We start from the raw sequence: 22,096 nt of genomic DNA, 5'->3' as shown, positions 1-22,096 counted from the left end.
GCTGATGGTGGTGATGATGGTGGTGATGGTGATGGTGGTGGTGGTGGTGATGGTGAGAAGGATGATAGTGGTGGTGGTAGCCATGGTGATGGTGGTGATGATGGTGGTGATGGTGATGGTGGTGGTGGTGATGATGGTGAGAAGGATGATAGTGGTGGTGGTAGCCATGGTGATGGTGGTGATGATGATGGTGGTGGTGATGGTGATGATGGTGAAAAGGATGATAGTGGTGGTGATGGCCATGATGGTGGTGATGGTGTTGATGCTGATGGTGGTGTTGATGCTGATGGTGGTGATGATGGTGATGGTGATGATAGTGGTGATGGTGATGATGGTGATGGTGGTAGTAATGGTGATGATGGTGAAAAGGATGATGAAGGTGATGATGAGGAAGGTGGTGATGATAACGGCAGCTAGCATTTATTGAGTGCATAAAATATGCCAGGCATGGTTCTGGGTACTTTACTCATATTTCATTCCTGGCCCTAGCATTTTCACTTAATAGAATGAAAGCAAAAGTCCTTAAAAGTCAAGCTAGAAAATGGAATTCTATAAAGGAAATCCTGGTATTCTTACAGAATAACTTACATTCTAACATAAATTGTTTAAATATAATGTTAAGGAATTAAGATGATGTCTAAATACATGACATAATAGAGACTATCATACTGACCTAAATGTATCATCAATATCGTCCAAATAAATATGATTTTTTATGCTATTGGAGATTCAAATGGGCCCTGTAGGGCCACAGTTTGATGCATAGTAGCAAATTCAGGAGGAGCAACGTCCCCTGCTTGAGCCCCAGGCCACTGCCTAAGGTCCCACTCCTGTAGCCTCTGCTGACTTCCCCAGGACAGTGGTCCCTGCCAAGCCCTCCCCAAAGCATCATGTGGCTTCCCAGTAACACAGCTGGCTGCACTCTTGTGTGTAATTGTCTCTCCTGTTGCACTGTAAGAACCCTAAGGTGTCTCTCTCTCATTCACTAGGAGTCCCCAGTCACTGGCAGGATGCTGGGCACATAACAGGTGCTGAATATCTTTCCTTACTGAATATTGAGCAATGGAACAGATTAAAGAAAACTGGTGCCAGAGGCTGAACTCTGTATTCACCAAGGCCAGGACTAGAGATAGAAGTCTTGGCAGATTGCAAGAAACAATAGAGCAAGCAAGGAAGACAGAGTGAGAGAAAAATAAAGGAGAGGGAAGAAAAGAAGGGGGAGGGAGGGAAAGAGAGGAGAGACTTCTGCACACTCACCTTGAGCCAGACATTCTCTCTACTCTCAACAACTCTCTAAGAGAAATTATTACTTCAGAGAAATTTAAGGTCAAAGTCACACAGCTAGTAAATGCCCAAACCAGGTCTGCCTGACTCCAAAGTTCACGTTCCTCCTCCTTCCATTCAAGCCTGGCTATAGAGAAACATGTTCTCATATCATCTAATTTCAAGAATAAAAAACATAGAAGCCACAATACAGAGATTTATTCATTCAGTGATATTTAAGGACCAACTCTGTACAGGTGCTGGTCAGATTGAGAGCTGATAGCAAGTGGGTTTCCTAAAGTTTAGCCTTGAAAAGTAGGCAATGATTTCTGGAAGGCCACCTTTTCTCCTTTCTAAGAACATTCCACAGCATTTCACATGAACACCATAGCTGGGAGTCCAAAGGTTTCCCCCTAGATCTGTCTGGCTGGCCCAGGAGCATTATGGAATATAGATCCCTCTCTGTATCTCACCTTCAATACACATAAACTTCCAGATAAAGAAATGTGACATTTCTTCCCTCTCATAGCTGGAAGACCTTTCGCCCCACCTCTCTCTGGCCCAGTGTCACAACATCCCTGCCCCACAGTGACTGTCAGGAGCTCTTCCTCCTGCAATCTCTCTGCCTTTCCCACACCATGCTCTCAGCACATGCCTCAAACTCCACTTCACCATGAAAGTTGATGCCCCCTAATTGAAAGGCTTCACCTTCCTTCCTTTCCACTTTGAAATCTCTCCGATCCAGAATGTCAAAGGATTGACATATTCCTCTCTGAGACCAGTCTAGACTTTGGTCTGATCTCCAGATTTTTCCAGACTTTCTTATCAATTATTCCTTATTTGACTTCCTCATCTCCTGGTATCACCCCTCCATTCGGCAAACACACTCACCTGGCCCTGTCCTTCAAAAATGCCTCTTCTCAACCCATCATCTTCTTAGTTACCACAACATTCTTGCCTTCACCCCAAACTTCTAGAAATGGTCATCTGCCCTCTTCACTTCTGACCACCTCCTTTATCCCCTCACTCCTCCACTGAAATCACCACTCAAAAATCCCTGACAACCTCCTAACTGTTAAATCCAGTGGCCTCTGCTGGTCCTCAACATGCTCAGCTTCTTGATTGGAGGACAGGTTGGGCTATGATGCAGTGTACGGATTCTTTACACTAGGAACCACTGACCTAGATCCTTTACCCACTACTAGGTATGAACAGGAAGTTAAAAATACAGTTCTAGGGAGAGAGAGAGAGAGAGATTGAATGCCCGGCCACATGGGCATTAGGTTGCAGAGCTGAATAAGACAGTCAAGTCTCATTTCATTGAGTTGCAATGAAAATAATTTCATGGTTGGTGGTCACCACAACATGAGGAACTGGATTAAAGGGTCATGGCATTAGGAAGGTTGAGAACCACTGATGTAGGTGAAGACGGATTTGAATGCTTTATTTCATGACACAATAGAATCCTAAGGCCAATATGTCCCCTTTTTGCTTGATAGCTGTCAAAAAGCTCAAAAAAAAAAAAAATGAAATGATTAGTTGTGATAACCCAGTCATCTAAGATATACTGTGCACAGCCCTACTTTTAAAAACTGATTTTGATTCTTACCACGTGAGTTTAGGCAAAAAGAAAAAAAAATAATGAAATTGATTGTCAGTCTATCATCTCAGAGGTTCCATCATATAGTTTATAATATTCTAAGCCACCTCAAATCCTTTCTGGAAGAAGGGGTACTATGATTACAAGCTCTCCACCTCCCACTTGGATGGCCTCAATCTTTGAGCTCTAGTTTCCACGATGCCTCCGGCTGGGATTGATCACTTCGTCCTTGACATTCTGCTTCCCCACAGTCCTGATACCCTCTGTGTCTATGAGTCGAGCCCTGTGCTTGTCTCTTTCCTAGCCTGCAGCTCCATGAGCTCACAAGCTCTCAGCAAGTGCGGTACGTGAATGGTGTGTACACTTGCGGTTGGGACTCCTAAACCTCCCCGGAGCCTTCCCCACCAATACCCCCAATCCAGTCCACTTTCCATAGTCTACATCTTTCTTCCTGTCACCCCTATCTTTGGAGGCTCAAAATCTCCAGCTCTTCTTTAATTCCTCCTCCTGCATCACCCCGTTTTGACCAGGTCCTGTGCACTCTGCCGCCAGCATCCTACCTCTTCTGTCTAGACACACTCCCCACTCTCCTACTCCAGCCCTGCCCCTGACAGAGACCATCGCTTCCTATTCATCATCACTCCTCAGGTCCTCATCGCACAACCAGAATGCCAACCACACACCCATCTGCTTCTAGCCCTGAGGGTACAGAAACCCACAAGACACAGCCTCTTGGGGGAGGTGGGGAGTTTTACAGACTAGTGGGAGGAATAGATGCATAAATTGTTAACAACGCCAGGTAGACAGAGGCATGAACAGAGTACAAGGAGAGCTGGAGAAGGGGTGTCCAGGCCCAGCCAGGGATGGGATGGACACTGCCAGGACCCGCCACCTACAGCACAACTTTGGTCTCAAGACCAAGGCCCTCCACAGTGCTTGCAGCTGACAAGAAAGAGTTCACATCCCGGCACGTGGCCTGCTGTGACACAACTTCAGTCACCCTTTCCAGCCTTGCTTCATGGGTCCTGGGCTCACGGTCACCAACGGCTATGCAAGCTGTGCCCTGTCCACACAGTCATCAACAGTTATGCCAGCTGCGCCCTGGCCAGCTAGGTGGTGCAGGGCTGTGTCCGCCTGGAGGGAGCACCTTCTCCTGACCCGGTAAGCTCTGCAGGGGCCACTCTGCTCTGCTCATTCTTTCCTGGGCAACTCGAGGGTATTCCTGGGTCACCATGCAGTCTCAGTCACACTCTGTCTCATGTTATAGCCATTTGCATCCATGCACTTTTGTTGGCTCCTTGAGGGGACAGACCATTCTGTCCACTTTTGTACCCACCATAGCACCCGCCACCTTCTTATATAAAACAGGTCTTTAAAAGACATCTGTGGGACATAACTACTGCCCTCTGACATGGAAGCCGTTTATCACATGCCTTCCTCCAGATGCAGAAACTTACATACTCACGCCGTCTCTCATCAGAGTGTGGGTCCTGCGTGTCTGACACTGAGCAGGTTTCCAACAACATGTGGGGAGTGCCTCCCATGCACCCCACACAGAGCTTGTCGCCATCTGCGGTGGAATGAGAGACAGGCCAAGTGCAAGCCTGTGATGTGTGGATGGCAGGTAGTTGAGCTAAAGATGGGCAAGACGGTCTGTGCCCTGAAGAATTCATGATGTATCCGATGCCCGCCTCACCACTTTGCTAGGCATGGAACTTCAGCTCATACAGAGTAACTAACAAGAAGAGACAGCAAATAACTCTTTGGCTTCGTGCTTCTGAGATGTTCCCACAGAAGGAGGCCAAACAGCAGGAGAGCCAGGCAGACGGGCTCCCCCGGGGGTCTCAGGACAAAGCCTAAGCCCGCCTACAGCCAGGCACAAAATGTCTTTGAAGTCTCAAATTCTATCTTAAAAAATTTACGGGCATTTTTCATTCTACTTCATAACATATTCATGATTGTTTTAATGCAAAACTTTAAAAACTACCTAATTTTCCTCCTGTGCCAAATCCTCAAGTAAAATGGGTGCCCCAGCCTGGGTGCCCTCTGGAGATTCATAGAGTCTGTTTCGAGAAGCTGGGTCTGGCCCTGCCCGCTCATCATACATGAGGAAGCACACAGGACTAGAACTAGGGCCAGGGCCGGAGAGGCTTTCTCCAAATCCAGGACTCATTCACTCATTCATTCATTCATTCATTCTGCTGTTCATGTCACACACATTTGTGCAGAATCTGCCAGGTCTCAGGCATTAGGCTCCAAGTGGTGAATGAGATAAATACGGTCCCTCCTTTCAAGTTACTTAGTTTACAAAGGGTCATCATCTAAGATGTCTGCTTAGGGTACAAGTTGGAGGTGCCAACGTTCTTCAAAGGAGAGGTGAATACAGCATATCTCTTGGTGCTCTTTCAGAGTGCAAGCTAGGCTGACTGGTGAATGTGGGAAGTGCAAGCTCCCACCTTCTGGGTTGGAGTCATTTTGCTAATAAGAAACTTTGTAAGGACCACAAAGTCCTTACAATGACCTGGAGGTCTTCAATGACCTGGCCCCTGCCCACTCTCTAAACTCGTCTTGTACCATTTCCCTGTCACCCACCAGGCCCCATTCCCCTGGCCTTTTAGTTGACTCTGAGCCACTTCACACCTTGCAGCTGTTGCCCACATGTTCCCCTCTCCCTGTGACCTCTCCCCGCCAGGCCCCATTCCCCTGGCCTTTCAGTTGACTCTGAGCCACTTCACACCTTGCAGCTGTTGCCCACATGTTCCCCTCTCCCTGCCACCTCTCCCTGCAGGCCCACACTCCTTGTACAGCCAACTCTCTCTCATTCTCTTCTCTGTCCGTGCCTCATAGAGGGACACCCCACACAAATCCCATCTTCCCCATGACAGCACTAAGTCCACCCCTTTATGATCCACTCAACAGGTTTTATCTGGTATTTGTGGTAATTGCAATGATGCCCCAATTCTTTAGCTGTCCCTGTAACTACGTCTTTTGCCGTGAGACTTTGAAACCTCTCACTAAAGAAGTGGGGTCTATTTACTTGCCCCTTGAGTCTAGGCCAGAGTAATGACTTGCTTTGGTCAATAAAATGAAGTGGAAGAGATTTTGTGAAGCCCTACGTGTTCCCACTGGCCCCTTGCAGTTCAGCCCTCAGTGTGGCATCACACCCAGGCTAGGCTGTTGGCAGATGAGAGGCATGTGAAGCAGAGAAGACTCATCCCACTCAGCCCAGCCCAGGCCACTGCAGAATCAGCCCCAGACACTTGAATGAGTCCGGCCAAGGTCAACAGAGCCACACAGGTGACCCCACGTGTGCAAACAATAAGCATTTCTTGGCATACACCACTCCAGTTTTGTGGCTGGTTGTTACACACCAACAGCTATCTGAGAATGTGTTTAATTATTTCATATCAATCCTAGACTATAAGCCCCACAAGCAAGGAAATATGTCTGTCTTATTCACCAATGCCTTGCACGTGGTAGGTGCCCAATAAACGTGTTGAGTGGGTGCTCCTGCTTGGAAAGGCTGGTCTCCTGCTCACCTCTGCATTTTATCACTTTTACCTTCTTACACAGGTGTAGGGGATAAGACTATCTTCGAGAATGACCTTCTAGACCTCCCAAGGTCAATGTTTGAACGGTTCAATCTCTCTACCCAGGGAACAGGGCTGGCCTAGTCTACACCTACAAAGGATTGAAGCATCAACCTATAGAAAAAATCCCAGAGAGTATTATCTTTGGTCCTGGCTCATCTTTAAAGTGTGACAGGTGCCTGCCATCCCTCTTCCCATGTGAAGACATCCGAGCTTTTGTTCCTTAGCCAAAAAGATGCTCCTCCGAGAGCCATTTCAGATGACTTCCCCAGAGGCCAAGTCCCTCATTCCTACCAGTTACTTACGTCCCCAACATGTACAAAGGGAATGAGGAAGCAGGAGGAAAGGAGCCCACCAGCCCTCAAGTAACTGTGACAAAGGACACACTCAACAGAGAAACGTCCCAACAGGGCTCTCCAGGCCAGGGTGACAGAGGGAGGTGGGGAAGGGGGAGCCCTGCTACTAGCCTTGGGGGGATCTCAGGCTGCTTTGCAAGCAGGACTCTAAACTGGAGAGACAGGATGAGGAGCTTCTGACAACTATTTTAAACAAATGTCCCTGAAAAGGTTGTGCCTTGAGGGTGGGAAGGGGCCTTCTCATTAACTTTCCCTGGCAAACGGTGGGTCACAAGCAGCCTGTTTTCCCTAGGGTTCTCATCACAAGAACTCCCCCAGGTAAGACAGGCAGTCATGCAGCAGCTGGGCCAGGTGCCCCCCCCCACTTGCCACCATGCCCACCCCGTCCCTTGCTGAGCAGCAGAACAAGCTCTATCTGTGGTGGCATCAGCAAGTCCTCCGTGAAGGGGGAGTAAGAAGACCACGGGATGGACCTGATGACCTACTGCCCACTCATGGGGAATGGAGTCTCCTAGACTCTGGCCCTGCCTTTCTTTGTCTGCCCCTCCCAAGTGCGTCCCCCCCACCCCTGGAATCACAGGTTTATTTAGGAGGCAGCTCCTTCCTGAGTTGGCTCCTACGGTCCAGCTTGCTCATGACCTGGGTGATGTCCACGGTGTTGGCTGCCTCTCGCGCCTTGGCCTCCTCCTCCAGCTGCCTCAGGATGACCGGGCTCGGGCTGGAGCGCAGGTGACGCCGCATGAACGGGAGGCTGGCGCTGGAAGGAAGGACGGGCAGGTCGGTGGTGGGAGGAAAACGGCATGCTTGCCCAGCAATCACACAGCCACACCTGGTGAGAGCTGGGGCCAGAGGCCAGGTCCTGACTGTTCCCTCCTTTTCCTAGTGAACCACAGGTGGGGTCCTTGGGGCCATGTCCAACCTTGTCTCTGTCCTCCCCCGGGGAGGATGAGATAACAGTGAGCACCAGCTGCCATCAGATATTAAGTTGGGCCCAAGGAAGACTCTTTGGATGGGGAAGATCACAGTCATACCTCCTCTGATGCTCAGAAATTCACCTGTTATCTTGACTTCCTATAAGATCTTCATGAGGGAAGGGGGCAAGGAGGACTTAGGGTCTAGTTTCCCAAGGGCTCTACCCTCAATAGAGAGTTGGAGCATTTATTTCTAAAAGCCAGAGCTGTGAGGGGGCTGTACTCTCCAAGGCAGCCAGGCCTCAGTGGACAGAGGGAAGGGCCCCAGGGGGGTGAAGGACTGGTGGTACCCTGCCCAGGCACAGTATCTTGGCATGTGTCAGAACCCTTCTTCAGAAGCCAACCATGGATTCCTGGGACAAAACTCTATCATGGCCTTAGGAACTGGGGCAAAGCTCTAGGTGTCTGAGGGCGGCAGGAGATGGTGAGCAGCTGAGCCACCGGCCTTTGAGGGCCCACACAATGCTTACTTGGAAAGTAAGCATTTCGGCATCAATGACAGACCAATGATCAAGGCCCCACTCCAAACTTCTGCACAACAGAAGCCCTAGAGCTCTTGCATCGACCCTAGGGGGGAGGAGGCTCCCTATCAAGACGTTAAGACTGACACTGAATCTCTCACTAGCCCTGCCAAGGGGGAAGCTTGGAGCCGGGTTTAACTTGTCCCAGGAAAAATTAAGTTCTAAGACATTGTCCTGTACCTGCAGGTCATGGAACAAATTCCCACACCCACAGCAATCCCTGCATGGATACCCGCCAAGCTTCACACTTCACAAACTTACACATAATTCTCACTCTCAGTAGTGAAGACAACATTACCCGGCTGCCATAAACCCAGCCCAAGCTAAGCACGGCACTGGCGGCCTGTGCCACCCCAGGAACTCAGAGCCCCCGCTGTGGCCTAGAAAAGACCCCAGCTAAATTCTCATGTCTGCCCCAAATTATAAACCATCTGAAGAGAGCAGTACAAAACTCCCCTTCCTTTCCCCATTACTTTCTGGCAGAACGTCTGGAACTATTAAAGCCCTTTTTTCTGGCCTAAAGGAGAAGCTTTTAAGTCCTCAGGGACACCGAACTCCCTTCCTTACTCTGGAAACTTAGAAGAATAGCCCTACAAAGACCTCCTCTCTATTCTTTTCACAACAGGGTCATTATCCTCAAGAATGAAACCAAGTGGGGTGTTTTTTTAAGCTCTTTCAATAAAGACTCTGGTCCAACCAACCACCCCCGTTTTGAATCGAGTGAAGGTGCTGGAAGGGAGCCCGGTGTGGGCTGAATGGGAAAACGGGAACATCTACTGACCAGGGGGGGCCAGGACGGGCAGCCGCTGCTGGGGAAACCTCCGCCAAAGTCCCACGACTTTGTTCAAGCTGTCATTTGGTCACTCTTTTGAATTGTCAATCCCTGTAGAGTATTTTTCCCCCCAACAAAAGAGTTCAGAACATTTTTCCGTCCCCTGTCCCAGGGGCTCTGCAAAAAGATGATCCACATGTCTAATGGGGAGAGTGAGAGTGAACGCGTTAAGGGACTTCCAAAAGGCAATCCCTGGAGGCCGAAAGAACACTTGGCGTGTTACCCTCTGCTTCCCCTCAATCTAGCATTTTCTCCTGGGGTATGATCTGCCACGCCTTCTCTCTGAGGTCTTGGAACAATTTAAATACGAGGGTGCAGCTAAATGAATTCCCATGCATCAGTTTGGGGGTGGTGAAGTTTAGCAATCTAGAAACCCAGTGAGACGCTTCCATTTGTGGTAAGGTAAGTGTCGGTCTGATAATCAAAACGCTTTCAAACCAGCATGAAGGGGTGATTACTAAGGAAATCTGGTGGACTGATTCCAGGGCATTTGGAAGCAAATGAGGTGCTCTTTCCCTAAGCCATACTTCCCAGCCCCTAATATTTTCATCAAGCAAATATCTCTTGTCATAGCCATTTGGCGGCAAGGGGCCCTCACTTGTCTGTAAACCGAACAGCAGGCAGCGACAATTACAGACAACCCCACTTGCCTTTTCTTGGTTTCCTGAGGCTCGACAGCCTTGGCCAGCATCTCCTTATAGATTGGAGATTTTAAATAGCGAGCATAAGAATCCTAGCAGGAAGAAGAGAAAAACAGTAATTAAGAGAGAGCCTGCCAAATCAAGCTGACACACTTGCCCCATTTTCAAGTGCTCCATCAGCAGCAAAATGAAAAATTGGAGAGAATTTGTCTCTTTGGGCAAACGGCTTTGGGGTGGGTGTCGAGAGCAGTAGTTCCCAGGCCAGGTGTGGCGATGTCACCAGGGCAATTGCTGGAAATGCAGCTTCTGGGGCCCACTCCAAGCCAAGCTGCCCAGAAATTCCAGTTATACCAAACATGGGGCCAGGGCCACAGCAACGATGCAGGGATTGAGAATATTTTTTTAATTTATTGAAACGGTACTATTCTAAAAACAAAGTGATAACAATAGAAGTTATGAGAACAAGGATAGAGTTTGGCAAACACTGGGTCACCCAGAGTTTACTGCCAGAGGACACAGCCATAGTGACACACAGTCCAGTAAGCACGCACCCTGTTCTGGTCCTCCGTTCCCTGTGACTCTCTTCCATTCTGCTGGGCTCCCTGGGCAGCCCCAGAATATGAAAACTGCCTTTTTTAAGAATCAAAGCATTTTAAAATACGTTAAGTAAAAATATAATTAAAGAAACCCTGCTGTGAATCTCATAGGAGCAAAAACACAGAGAACCCCTAATGATGCCGCCCCTCCCCCAAAATGGAGAAAATGGAGAAAAAATGGCTAATCTGGCTTGGCAAAAATTCTAAATGATTATATGTTCTCAAAGTAAAGCAAAAATATTTTTATAATGCAATAAAAGGCTAAATAGAAGAAGTATAAACCAGGGAAGCCAATAAACATTTACCAGCCCTACAAACCCACATCATACTACCAGCTTTATGGAGATACTTCGCCATTAAAGAAATAATTGCCGTCCTGTGAAATTGAAGCACCCAGAGATGGTGCCAAAGAGGAACCAACTAGACCACTTCTGTAAGTCTGAGCCTCGAATTCTAATGTCTTAGGAAAGTGACTGATTGTCTCTCATAATAAATAGAGGATTTCTTTATTTATGTTGACAATTTTCTGAAAATTCCCATCATGTTCACATTCTATTAGTAATCCAGAAGGCTATCCGAATTCTCACAGGGTTTTACCATAACCACACACAATGTGTCTCTTTTAGACACCACATGGGAACTCCTGCTGCTGTACAACACAGCGCTTGGCCTCTGGATTCACAGAGACCCGAGTGTGGTTCCCGCCCCACCTCTGACGAGATCTTGGGCAAGCTCCTAGACTCTGCAGAAGCAATGCCTACCTAGTGTGCTGGCGTCCAACACAAAGTTCCATGCTTTGCCCAGCAACTGTGTCTCGTAAGTCCTCAACAAACGATGGCTATGGCCACAATGTTCTCACTATTAATGTCATTGTGACCACCGGTACTGCTACAGCAGACTGAGGCCCCCAAGAATGCACGCAGCTTCTATAGGAGTCCTCTCCAATTAGTGGGAGAAGGATTTCAAGAAGGCTGGACAGCTGACAATTCTGCAGCCCACCACTGGCAAGGTGCTAGCCACATGTCCTGTCCCTTTTTCCCATAGCTAAAGAACTTTCCTGGCCAGGCATGGTGGTTCACACCTATAATCCCATCCCAGCACTCTGGAAGGCCAAGGTGGGAGGATCACCTGAACTAGGGGGCTTGAAACCAGCCTGAGCAAGAGCAAGACCCCATTTCTACCAAAAACAGAAAAAGGTAGCTGGGCACCATGATGTACACCTGTAATCCCAGCCATTCGGGGGGTGAGGCAGGAGGATCACTTGAACCCAGGAGTGTAAGGTTGCAGTGAGCTATGATGATGCCACTGCACTCCTGCACTCTACCCGAGGTGACAGAGCAAAACTCTGTCTCAAAAAAAAAAAAAAAAAGAAAAAACTTTCCAGGCACCTGAGGAGGGGAGGCCCCATCCCTGTGTCCTCAGCACAGACCCCACCTACCTTCTTCATGAGCATGTAGATATGGGTCTGGGCAGCGTCCAGCACGTAGCGGTGAGGGTGCCGCAGCCCCTTCACCGTGATGTCCATGGTTTTGCCGTCTATGTTGATCCAGCGCCTCGCGCCTGGGGCCAGGAACAGCCTAGGATGGGGGAAACATCAGCAAAAGTAGCTGGACCTAGTCAGTCCGTGAAAAGCGCACAGCCGCTTGGGAGGAAGGGACATGACTCAAGTTACCCAGGCCAAGCGTGGTCTTTTCTTTGTAGGAGATACTAAAGAGTTTGAGCTTTTGAAGAGGTTGTCAAGAAACTTTTCCAAGAGCAAGAAAATAGTCATGCAATATTGAGAATGTGAATATTTAACTCTGATGTTCCCCCCTCCAAAAGAGAGAGAAAATGGCAGGGGAGTGGGAGGCAGGTGATAAGGGCTGGTTGGATTAGGCCCTGGCCATGAGGGGAAAGACTTCAACTTCACATTCCCTGAGATCCTGGGACCAACTTGGAACCAGGCTAAGGCACCTCTAAACACGTGTTTTGGGACCCTCTGCTCTCCCTCAGCCCAATCTCAAATGCTGAATTGGGAGACAGCTCATAAAAATCTCAGCACCCAGAGATTGGGCCCCCTTGGGCAGCCAGGCCACTTGCCCCAGTGAAACCAAATTTGGCCATGCTTTGTGAGTCTTGAAGCTGCACCTGGGATTCAAACTGAGATTTCTGTAACTGGGGGGAAGGAAGCTGCTATGGTGGTGGAAGCCATGGGCTCCTTTGCAGCAGATTTCTGGAATTAGCAGTCATACGTGTGTCATCGTGTGATGTCGTGGGACCTTCCTGGCCTGAGAGTCCTCCTCCCGACCCCCTTTCTCTGGGTACACGGAGCCCCTCCCTGTGGGAGGAGGTGGGCAAATTGTCAAGAGAGTTAAGTATGAGGAGTGAGACCTCCAGCTCTTCCCTCTGCCTTTTAGCGCTTCTCTGTAAATTGGGGTGGTCCAATAGGGGCCCATCTGAAAGAAAGACCTCAGAGGTCCCAAAGGCAAGTCCTCAGCAGACCGCCTGGCTTGCTGTCCAAGGCTAAGCACATGGTCTGGTGGCCTTGAAGAGCTGGTTTCAGTCCACCATGGGTGCTTGGACTTCAAGAACCACAGCTACAAGTGTGAGCTTGAATGAAGAATGTCCTTGGAGCCCAGAGTGGGCATCTGCCATGGTCAGTGCAGACAGAAGGACCTGCAGAGATCTGAACACAGCAGGACAAGAGCGTCCACTAAGCTGGTGGGTAGGGTCGTTGGGGGTCTGAGAGTGTGGCTCTCAGCAACCTCGGTGGCCCCATCACACGCTTCCCTATCCTTCCACTGGGCCATTAAACACAGGACTGACCCCATTAAAAGGAACCCTTGGCTATTGGGTAATTTGGAGGTGAGGCAGGCCCGGAGGGGGCACAGTTATTGCCACACTAAGCAAGTACACTTGAGTCATGAAGTGAGACCCAAGAGCTATGCTGCCCACACTTCTACAGCTGAGCTCCTGTCCCAGGCACGTGGGGGCCCCACAGTCCTCACATCTCTCGGCAGCTTAGGGACCAGGTGTTTCCCATCTCACCTCTTCTCTCTCTCTCTTTCTCTCTCACACACTCTCAGGAGACCTCAGGGGTTAGTCAAAGACAAAGCATTTTGTGCTGTCCATTTGGGATTTCTGCTTTTTCAACCCCTAGCCACGTTCACATAGGAGCAGGGGAATCGCATTGAACAAGAGGAACCCCAAACCTCCCAAAGCAGCGGAGAGGTCTTTATAGTCCAGTAGGAAAGGCAGGACAGGGACTGCCACTCTGGCTGTGGCCCCTCCTGTCCTGTCCCGACTCTGACACAACAGGGTGGCTGGCGGGAAGCCCAGGGGAGGCTCGCCCCACCTTGGGCTAATCCTCACTTGTAAATCTCCTCCGCTTTCTCCTTGACCTTGGACTGATCTCCATACTTCAGATCCTCACAGGCTTCCCAGAATCCCAGATTCTCCCCTGCACAGGAGGCGGGTCCACGCAGGTGAGAGCCAGACAGGGAACAGGTTGGGAGGAGAGAGGAGGAAATAAGAGACATGGGTCAGCCGGGATAGGTGCGGTTCCCCAGCCCCAGGACCGTCTTTCCTACTGCACAACAAGCCGTGGCACATTGTCACTCTAGACCAGCTGTTCTCAACCTGTGGGTCGCGACCCCTTTTTAACAATGAAAGTGCATTGCGGCATTAGGAAGGTTGAGAACCACTGCCTATACAAAATGCTCCTGGGTAGGAGGAGCCACGTCTCGCTGCCCGGGCCCAGGCAGGGGTCTGGAGCCCAGGGACGGCTCCATGTGGTCTGATAGGAACTAGGTGGGTTCCCAGCGCTGCGATGCCGCCCCATCATGGCTGCCGTTCTTTCCTCCAACAATACACAGGTCAGAGCTCACAATAACCCTCCAAAGGCTGTCGCTTTTTGTCCTAGAGTTTGGCCTGTTCAAGTTCGTATAGGCTCGTCCTCATGTCTGGCCCCAGCACAGCTTTTCTTCGGAAAGACCTCTGGTTACTTTGCCCTGTTTAATGACCGTGTGAGTTCCGCCTCCTTTGTTTGGCTGTGTGCAGTAACCCCATCACCTACAGCCTCTCATAGGGCATATTCCAGCCCAAAGGTCCTTCCAGAAAGACTGCTCAAGCAGCAGGACTGAGGGACAGACCCTCAGGGAAGGCCTGGGTGTGAGGGGAACTTAACTGAGTATCCCCTAAGCTAGAGGGAAGCCAGTCCTTGGGGCCCAGAAGAAAAGCCAGGTTCCTTCCTCTCCTTCCAGCATGAAGTTCTCTAAGCCTCCTCCCCAGCACCTGGGAGCACTACAATGCCGTTTTTGCCTAGGAAAATAAAGATGAGCACACCAAAAAGAGAACCAGAGCCTGTGTGTGCATCTGTGTGTGCATCTGTGTGTGTGTGTGTGTGTGTGCGTGTGTGTAATCATGGAGTGCCACTGTGTGGAGAGACAGACAAGGGAACCCCTCTTCTCCTATCACAGTATAAGTGACACTTGAACAATGGGGGGTTTAGGGGCACCGACATCCATGCAGTCAAAAATTCATGTGTAATTTTTTGAGACAGGGTATCCCTCTGTCACCCAGGCTGGAGTTGCAGTGGCTCAATCACAGTCTCTGTAGCCTCAAATTCCTGGTCTCAAGAAATTCTGCCTCAAATTCCCCAGTAGGTAGTGCCACCATGCCTGGCTCATTTTTTAAAAAGTTGTTTAGAGAGAGGATCTTGCTATGTTGCCCAGGCTGCTCTTGAACTCATGTCCTCAAGCAATCGTCCCACCTTGGCCTCCCACAGTGCTGAGGTTACAGGCATGAGCCTCTGCATCCAAGTACGTGTACCTTTTGATTCCCCCATAACTTAACTACCAGTAGCCTACGTATGTAACTTTTTCTTAATCTTGCAATATTTCTAAGGCTATGCAGTTTATCTGAAAGTGTTTTCAAATTGTGGCAGATCCTCTCCAAATTTTCCAATATGTTTACTGAAAAAAAAATCTACATATAAGTTGACCTATACAGTTCAAACCCATGTGCAAAAGCTTTTTCAGATTAGGAAAGACTGAACAATTCTAAGCTGGTTGGCAATTGACATTTGTCCCATCACTTTACAGAGGTCCCTCCTCTTTAGCATGAAGTTGAGGTTATTCTTGGGACTGAGATCACACACCAGTAACGTGCTGACCTGACAAGGAGTTAATTGCCCAGGGTATTAAATGAGCAATCATTCACAACAACCAAAAGCTGGAAACCAGCCCAATGTCCACTGAGGGAAAGATACACAGGATGTGGCAGAGCCACGCAATGGAATATTATGTGATCATAAAAAAGAATGAGGCACTTTTATATGCTACAACTCGGATGGACAGGCCTTGAAAACATTACACTAAGCAAAAGAAGACAGAGGCCCAGAAATGATTCCATTTCTATAAAATACCCAGAAGAGGCAAATCCACGGAGATGGAGAGCAGATTTGTGGTTGTCTGGGGCTGGGGCCGGGGAAGGGGAGCAGTGGGGAGCAGTGGGGAGCAGAGGGAGGTATAGGGCATGACTTCTGATGGGTAAGTGGCTTCTTTTGGAGGGTAGACGGTGGTGACGGTTGCATGATTTAGTGTGCTGCATTGAAATGTACTCTTTAAAAGGGTGAATTTCATGGTATGAGAATTATATTTCAACATAAACTTTTTCAGAAAATAAATGATTAAACTGATAATTCTTCTGCTCTGTTCATATCCGAAGCTTCGGGGATCTCTTGAAGATATTGCCAGCAGTACACTTTAAATAATGTAGGGAAACGTTTTTTGCGGGTGCGATAAACTCAGGGTGTCATTTGTCATTTTGACACTAGATGGCACCCTAATCGCTCATTTGCCAGAACGTCCCCTTTCCACCCATCTTTTCTGGATTTTATTATATCATGGCAATTAGGCTTGATTAGATAGAAGGATTTTCAATAATACATGTTATTATGTAATGTTCTGCATCTGGCAGTCAACCAGGATAAAGGCATGGCCAGTAGGATTAGTGTCAGGAGCAACCCCCCAGATAAGTAGGTCTTGGGTAGCAGGCAGCTGGCTGAGTGTGAAGGTGCAAATGTGAGGGTCCCAGGGCTGAGAACTCAAGAAGGAAATAAATGTGTCTTATAAAAATAAATATTTCAATGAAAGGGGGGAAACCAACTAAATGCACAGCCTAGTAAAATTGGTTCTAATCTGGCCTCTTGGTTTTCCCAGATGCATAATATATTGAAGTCATGAGTGCCTACCATGAAAAGAGACAGAATGTAAAGGTGGCCCCTCCCCATTCCTTTGCAATCTACCCACTCCTAAATTAGCCCTGAAGAAATCAGGCCAAGAGCGAGGCCGGTGGTTCTCATCACCGCACATTAGCATCCTGTGGGGAGTTTTCAAAACTTCGGAGACTTCAACCCCATTCTCTGGGAATGGGATCCAGGCAAGCATACGCTTTAAAACATGCCCAGATGAATCAAATGTGCAGAACCACTGGGCTAAGGAAAAGCAGGCTGGCAGACAAAACGGGAAAGACTGCCTGTCCCCATTCACTTTTCCAAGGTTTCTCCCCAAAAGCTTTCCCTGGGGGCCTGCAGAGCAGGAGCTCGTGGGTGGCAGTGAGGGCCCCGGAGATGGATGGAGCTCCCGGAAATGTGAGGGACACTAATGTGGAGTTTGTGACCAGACTATGGGGTTCCTTCGAGAAAGGAAAGAGCGGGGAGCCTGCACTTGGCACCACTCAGGAAGCTGTCAAAGGAGCACCTGGGTAAGGGCACAAGCCAAGCTATGAAAACACCTGCTGGGAAGGTCCCCACACCAGAAGCTAGACACTGAGGGCCTGTTTCTAAACGTAAATTTGCTAACTTTTGTTTTTAGAAGAGACCCACCACTGAATTCTTTCTTGAGGAAGTACTGGAAGCTCTGCCGACCCTTGGGGTCTCGGATCAATTCGCTGAAGTTGAAGGCCCATCGCTCCACCCGCATCTTGGTTGGGATTTCCACCCTGCAAAGACAGTGATGTGTGAAGGCCCCGGACACTGGCCCCGGGGCAGGGGCTGTGCCCAGCTGGGATCTGGGTCGGGGTGAGGGGCAGTAGCTCTCCCAAGCCCCATTGGTCCCACGGCCCAGGGCTTGGCCTCATCCTCCTCTCCCTTCTCCTCAATCCCTGCATGAGCACAGCAACCAAGTCATCAGTTGCTGGGAAGGTGGAGCCTCAGACGAGTACTCTGGGCTCACATCAAGGACATGGCTACCCTACAAGCGAGGAAGGTGCCCAGGTGGAGGGCTCAGGGCAGACCGTGAATGCTCCCTCCAAGGCCTGGTTACAGCCTGGAAACCAGGCAGCCAAGGCTCGGGCAGCTGCCTCCTCCCTCCCCCCACACCCCTCAGCTCAGGACAGAAGTCTGGAGCAGCACTGGTGATGGGTGCTACAGTCACTGCCACTCATAGGGTGCTTGTCACCCACACTGTCTCTGTCCTCAGGCGATGGTGGCCCCGTACAGACACTTCATTGCAATCCACGCGCTCTCACCCAGAGCCTCTCCTCCCACCTCACTTCCATGTTCAGAAAACTCTCCCCAGGGAGGACATGGGGACCCAGCTAGCAGAGGCCTAACATTCCAGAGAAGCGTGGAGATAGTCGTTTTCTTCTCTTCTCCTTATAGAATTCTAAAGCCAACACAGTCCCTTTGAAACAGAGATTTCAAGTTCATCGCTCCACGTTTCCCACTGAGGCAGCTGCTGGGATGGGAACCAGGTACAAATCATGTCCGTGAGATCCCAAATAAAGTATGGTGGGCAAGCTTAGACTTCTGCTACCAAGTGTAAAACCAGTAAGACCACACAACAGCACCGACAGCTGCCAGGTGCGGGGTCAGCATACCTGACGTGCTGTGCTTTACGCACGTGCGGCTGGACCCTTAAGACAACACTATGTGCATTATTATCCCATTTCATTGCTGGGAAGACCGAGGCCAAATACATACCTCAGCTCACACAACTAGCGAGAAGCAGAGCCAGGATGAAGTCAGAGGTTTGCAAATGTTACCGGACACCAGAATCACCTGAAAGACTCATTACGGCAGCTTGCAAGGCCCGCCCCAGAGCTTCTGATTTGCTCGGCGTGAGTGGGGCCCGTGAATTTGCATTTCTCGAGATTCCTGGCCCAGGACTCATGCTCTAACCCAGTCCGAATCTAGGCTACCCACAAAAATCATGGAGCTTTTAAAACACCCCAAAAGGGGTGACAGGGCAACACAGACCAATTCCTACAAATAAGAGGTTTGGGGATGAGGCCTGGATATTGGTTTAGGTTTTCTTTAAAGGCTTTGCACATAATTTTAATACCACTCACAAATCTTCTAAACCAGTAAGAACAAGGTTTCCCACCGTCACTGGGCATCCCCCAGTGCCCTCTGAACATGACTCCTACACAAAACCTCACCCTTTCCTCACCCTCAACCTTCACCAGCAATCTCTACCTCCATCTCCAACCCCATACTCCCCATGTCATTTAAAGTCCAGCTGTCACATCTTCTCCCTAAGCCCCCTGGGACAATGCTTTTCCCAGCCAGGCTGTCCTGCCAGCCCCTCCATGGACAGCGGCTTTCTGCCCATGCTGTGTGGGTCACCTCCCTCAGCACATACACAGAGACAGACACAGGTGCTGGAGAATGACCCTGATAACTAGATTCCCCAGAGGGTGAGGGAAGCCTCCTCATGGGCAATTCTAGAGCCTTTGGCTCAGGTGACCCCAAGCCCCACATGAGCGGCTTCCTTAATCCATCAGAACGGGCCACTTGGAACTGGCACAGTGGCTGTGCTGAGACAAGAATCAGCCCTGCCCCTCAGGCTATGCCTGCTTCCCTGGCTGGGTCAGAGTTACCCGTGAGTTCCTCATGGCTGGCAGGTGATGGCCTGGGCATTACCCCAGCAGTGGTGAGTGAGTACCTGGTGCTCATCACCCCACCTCCTTCACCCACTCACACCACCCCTTCCCCCACCCTGACTTTCCTGAGTTGACCCCTACCCCTTCTCTCTTCTGGGATGCCGCCCTTGCCCCGTCTTGCAGACAACACATTTATGAAAATAGAATTAGCAACAACTGCTTAGAATTCACAGTGTGAAGGAAAAGGAATCAAGGCCCCGGCAGGTTTGGGGCCCTGCTTTCCTGGAACTTTTTATCTAATTAGATCTCACATATGCAAAACCATAAAGATAATTTTTTCATTTTCAAAAATAACATATTGTTAAACAGAGTCATCATTTGACTCAGCACCTCTACTCCTAGATATACGCCCAAGATAAATTAAAACCAAAAGGAGGCAGGGCACAGGGGCTCAGGCCTGTAATCCTAGCACACTGAGAGGCCAAAGCAAGGGGGTTGCTTGAGCTCAGGAGTTCAAGACCAGTCTGAGCAAGGGCGAGACCCTGTCTCTAAAAATAGCTGGGCATTGTGGCAGGCGCCTGTAGTCCCAGCTACTTGGGAGGCTGAGGCGAGAGGATCACTTGAGCCCAGGAGTTTAAGGATGCTGCGAGCTATGAGGATACAGGACACAGAGTAAGACTCTGTCTCAAAAAAAAGAAGTGTGCATGGATGTTCATATCAGCATCATTCGTGATTGCTAAAAGGCAGAGGCAACCCAAATGAATGGATGGATGAACACAATGTGGTATATCCACACAATGAATATTATCCAGCCCTAACTAAGCCTGGACGAGCCATGAAAACATTATGCTACGTGAAAGAAGCTAGTCCCAAAAGAACACTGAATGGATGATTCCATTGACACAAAATGTGCAGGACAGGAGAATCCATAGGGATGGAACGTAAATTCACGGCTGCCTCAGGTTGGAGGGGTGTACAGAGTTTCTCTTAGGGGTGATGAAAATGTTTTAAAATTGATCATAATGAGATTTCACTGCTCTATGAATATAACAAAAAAGCACGGAATTGTGCGGTTTAAATAGGTGAATTGCATGGCAGGTCAATTATAACTCAAAAAGCTGTTTAAGAAAAACCATAACATATCGAATACATACAATTTGGCATTTAAATCCCAGAACTGGGTATCGTCTGTTATCCAAGGGTTGCTGGGGAGGCAGCCTGACATGATGGCATCGTTGGATAAAAACTGCTCGCTGTATTTGACAATCCTGAAAAGGAAGTGGAAAATAATTTCCTAGAGGCCCAACATCCGAGAGACAAGATCAACGCTCAGGTTGACTGCCCAGCCTGTCCATCTTTTTCTGTATCGATTTAGTTTCATACTTATTCCTGTCTCCTTAGAAAAATGCTTTAATAGCCCTTGACATTGGCAGGTATTTGACAAGATCCGTTCCTGTTCTACTTGCAAAACCAAACGTTGTTTCCAGGTCCAGTCCCTTCACTGTCTGTCTCATTAAAATATGGCCTCTTTACATTTTATCAGGAGGTCTTTTAGACTCAATGCCAACTCAGTTTGCCCTTGTTCAAACAGGTATCTCTGTACCCATCCTGGAAGCACATTGGGTTCTACCTTTTGTCAAATAATGCCTGGGTTTGGGAACTTAGACACAACTATTCAAACCTCGGGTCTCATTGAAGTGTGAATCCCAAATGAACTATCTGGAGAAAGAGCTAATTCCCTAGCCATTTGGAAATATATTTTATTGTTAACTATAGTCATCCTACAGTGGTATAGAACGCCAGAACATAGTCCTCCTGTCTAGCTGTGATTTAGGATCCTTTCTTAACCTCTCCCTCTCTCTCCTTTCCCCTCCCCTTCCAAACCTCTAGTATCCTCGGTTCTATTCTCTATGTATTTTCAAATAGCTTGAAGAGAGGATAATGAATGTGCCCAACACAAAGAAATGTTAAATGTTTGAGATGATGGATATGCAAATTGTCTGATCACTATACATCATTAAGTACCAAAACATTCCCAGGATCCAGGCACCCAGTGCCTGGATAATCCCAAGGACGCAGGAGGCTGAGGGGATCTCAAGTACTTCAGATCAGGAATTCAAGACCAGCCTGGGCAAGACAATGTGAACCCGCACACACATACCCCATCTCTAAAAATAAGAAAAACGAAATTAGCCAAACATGGTGGTGTGCACCTGTAATCCCAGCTACCCGGGAGACTGAAGCAGGAGAATTGCTTGTATCCAGGAGTACAAGGCTGCAGTAAGCTATGATTCTGCCATCAGACTCCAGCTGGGGTGAGAGAATGAGCCTATCTGTTTTAAAAGTCTGGCCACTAAAAAAAAAAAAAACAATCCAATCAACAAAAAAACCCTACCACATACCCCATAAATATGTACAATTAGTACGTGTTAATTTAAAAAATAAAGTTAATTTAATTTAAAGTTAAGCTGATGAGTCAGATCTTCTGAGTCAGGACATTTCTTGGTGTCTAGGAAGCAGGGAAAAGCCTGCTATCTTCTCCCAAAGTTGGGGAATTGCACCCACAGTGGATAAATAAGGCATCTACCATGAAGTCTACCCACAGGAGTTTTTTATGATGATTCTGTTCATTTATTTTTATTTTTTAAATTTTTATTGGTAAATAATAATTATACATATTAATGGGTACATTGTGATGTGTTTTTTTGTTGTTGTTTGTTTGTTTGTTTTTTGAGATAGAGCCTCAAGTTATCCCCCTGGATAGAGTGCTGTGGCATCACAGCTCACAGCAACCTCCAACTCCTGGGCTCAAGTGAGTCTCCTGCCTCAGCCTCCCAAGTAGCTGAGACCACAGGCACCTG

At 48.6% G+C, this 22,096-nt stretch overlaps 1 protein-coding gene across 6 annotated transcripts in view; it reads right to left on the bottom strand.

The window, feature by feature from the left end:
- The window catches only part of RGS9 (regulator of G protein signaling 9), a 99,196-nt gene that overhangs the window by 6,059 nt on the left and 71,041 nt on the right, over positions 1–22,096 (bottom strand). For 4 of the 6 annotated variants that reach the window (XM_003786182.2, XM_003786184.2, XM_003786183.1 and 1 more), the window contains exons 12-17: positions 20,390–20,503; positions 17,236–17,351; positions 13,722–13,809; positions 11,809–11,947; positions 9,784–9,866; positions 7,449–7,566 (exon numbers count right to left, since the gene is read on the bottom strand). In XM_003786182.2, coding sequence (XP_003786230.1) covers positions 7,449–7,566; positions 9,784–9,866; positions 11,809–11,947; positions 13,722–13,809; positions 17,236–17,351; positions 20,390–20,503 — 658 coding nt within the window. Of the gene's footprint in view, positions 1–7,448; positions 7,567–9,774; positions 9,867–11,808; positions 11,948–13,721; positions 13,810–17,235; positions 17,352–20,389; positions 20,504–22,096 lie in introns of all 6 variants that reach the window. The other 2 variants (XM_023511130.1, XM_012802975.1) reach the window with 1 other exon arrangement.

This window comes from Otolemur garnettii, unplaced genomic scaffold (genome assembly GCF_000181295.1).
Source record: "Otolemur garnettii isolate 467f Iridium unplaced genomic scaffold, OtoGar3 scaffold00018, whole genome shotgun sequence".
Lineage (NCBI taxonomy): Eukaryota > Metazoa > Chordata > Mammalia > Primates > Galagidae > Otolemur > Otolemur garnettii.
This window is presented reverse-complemented; position numbering and strand designations above follow the sequence as displayed.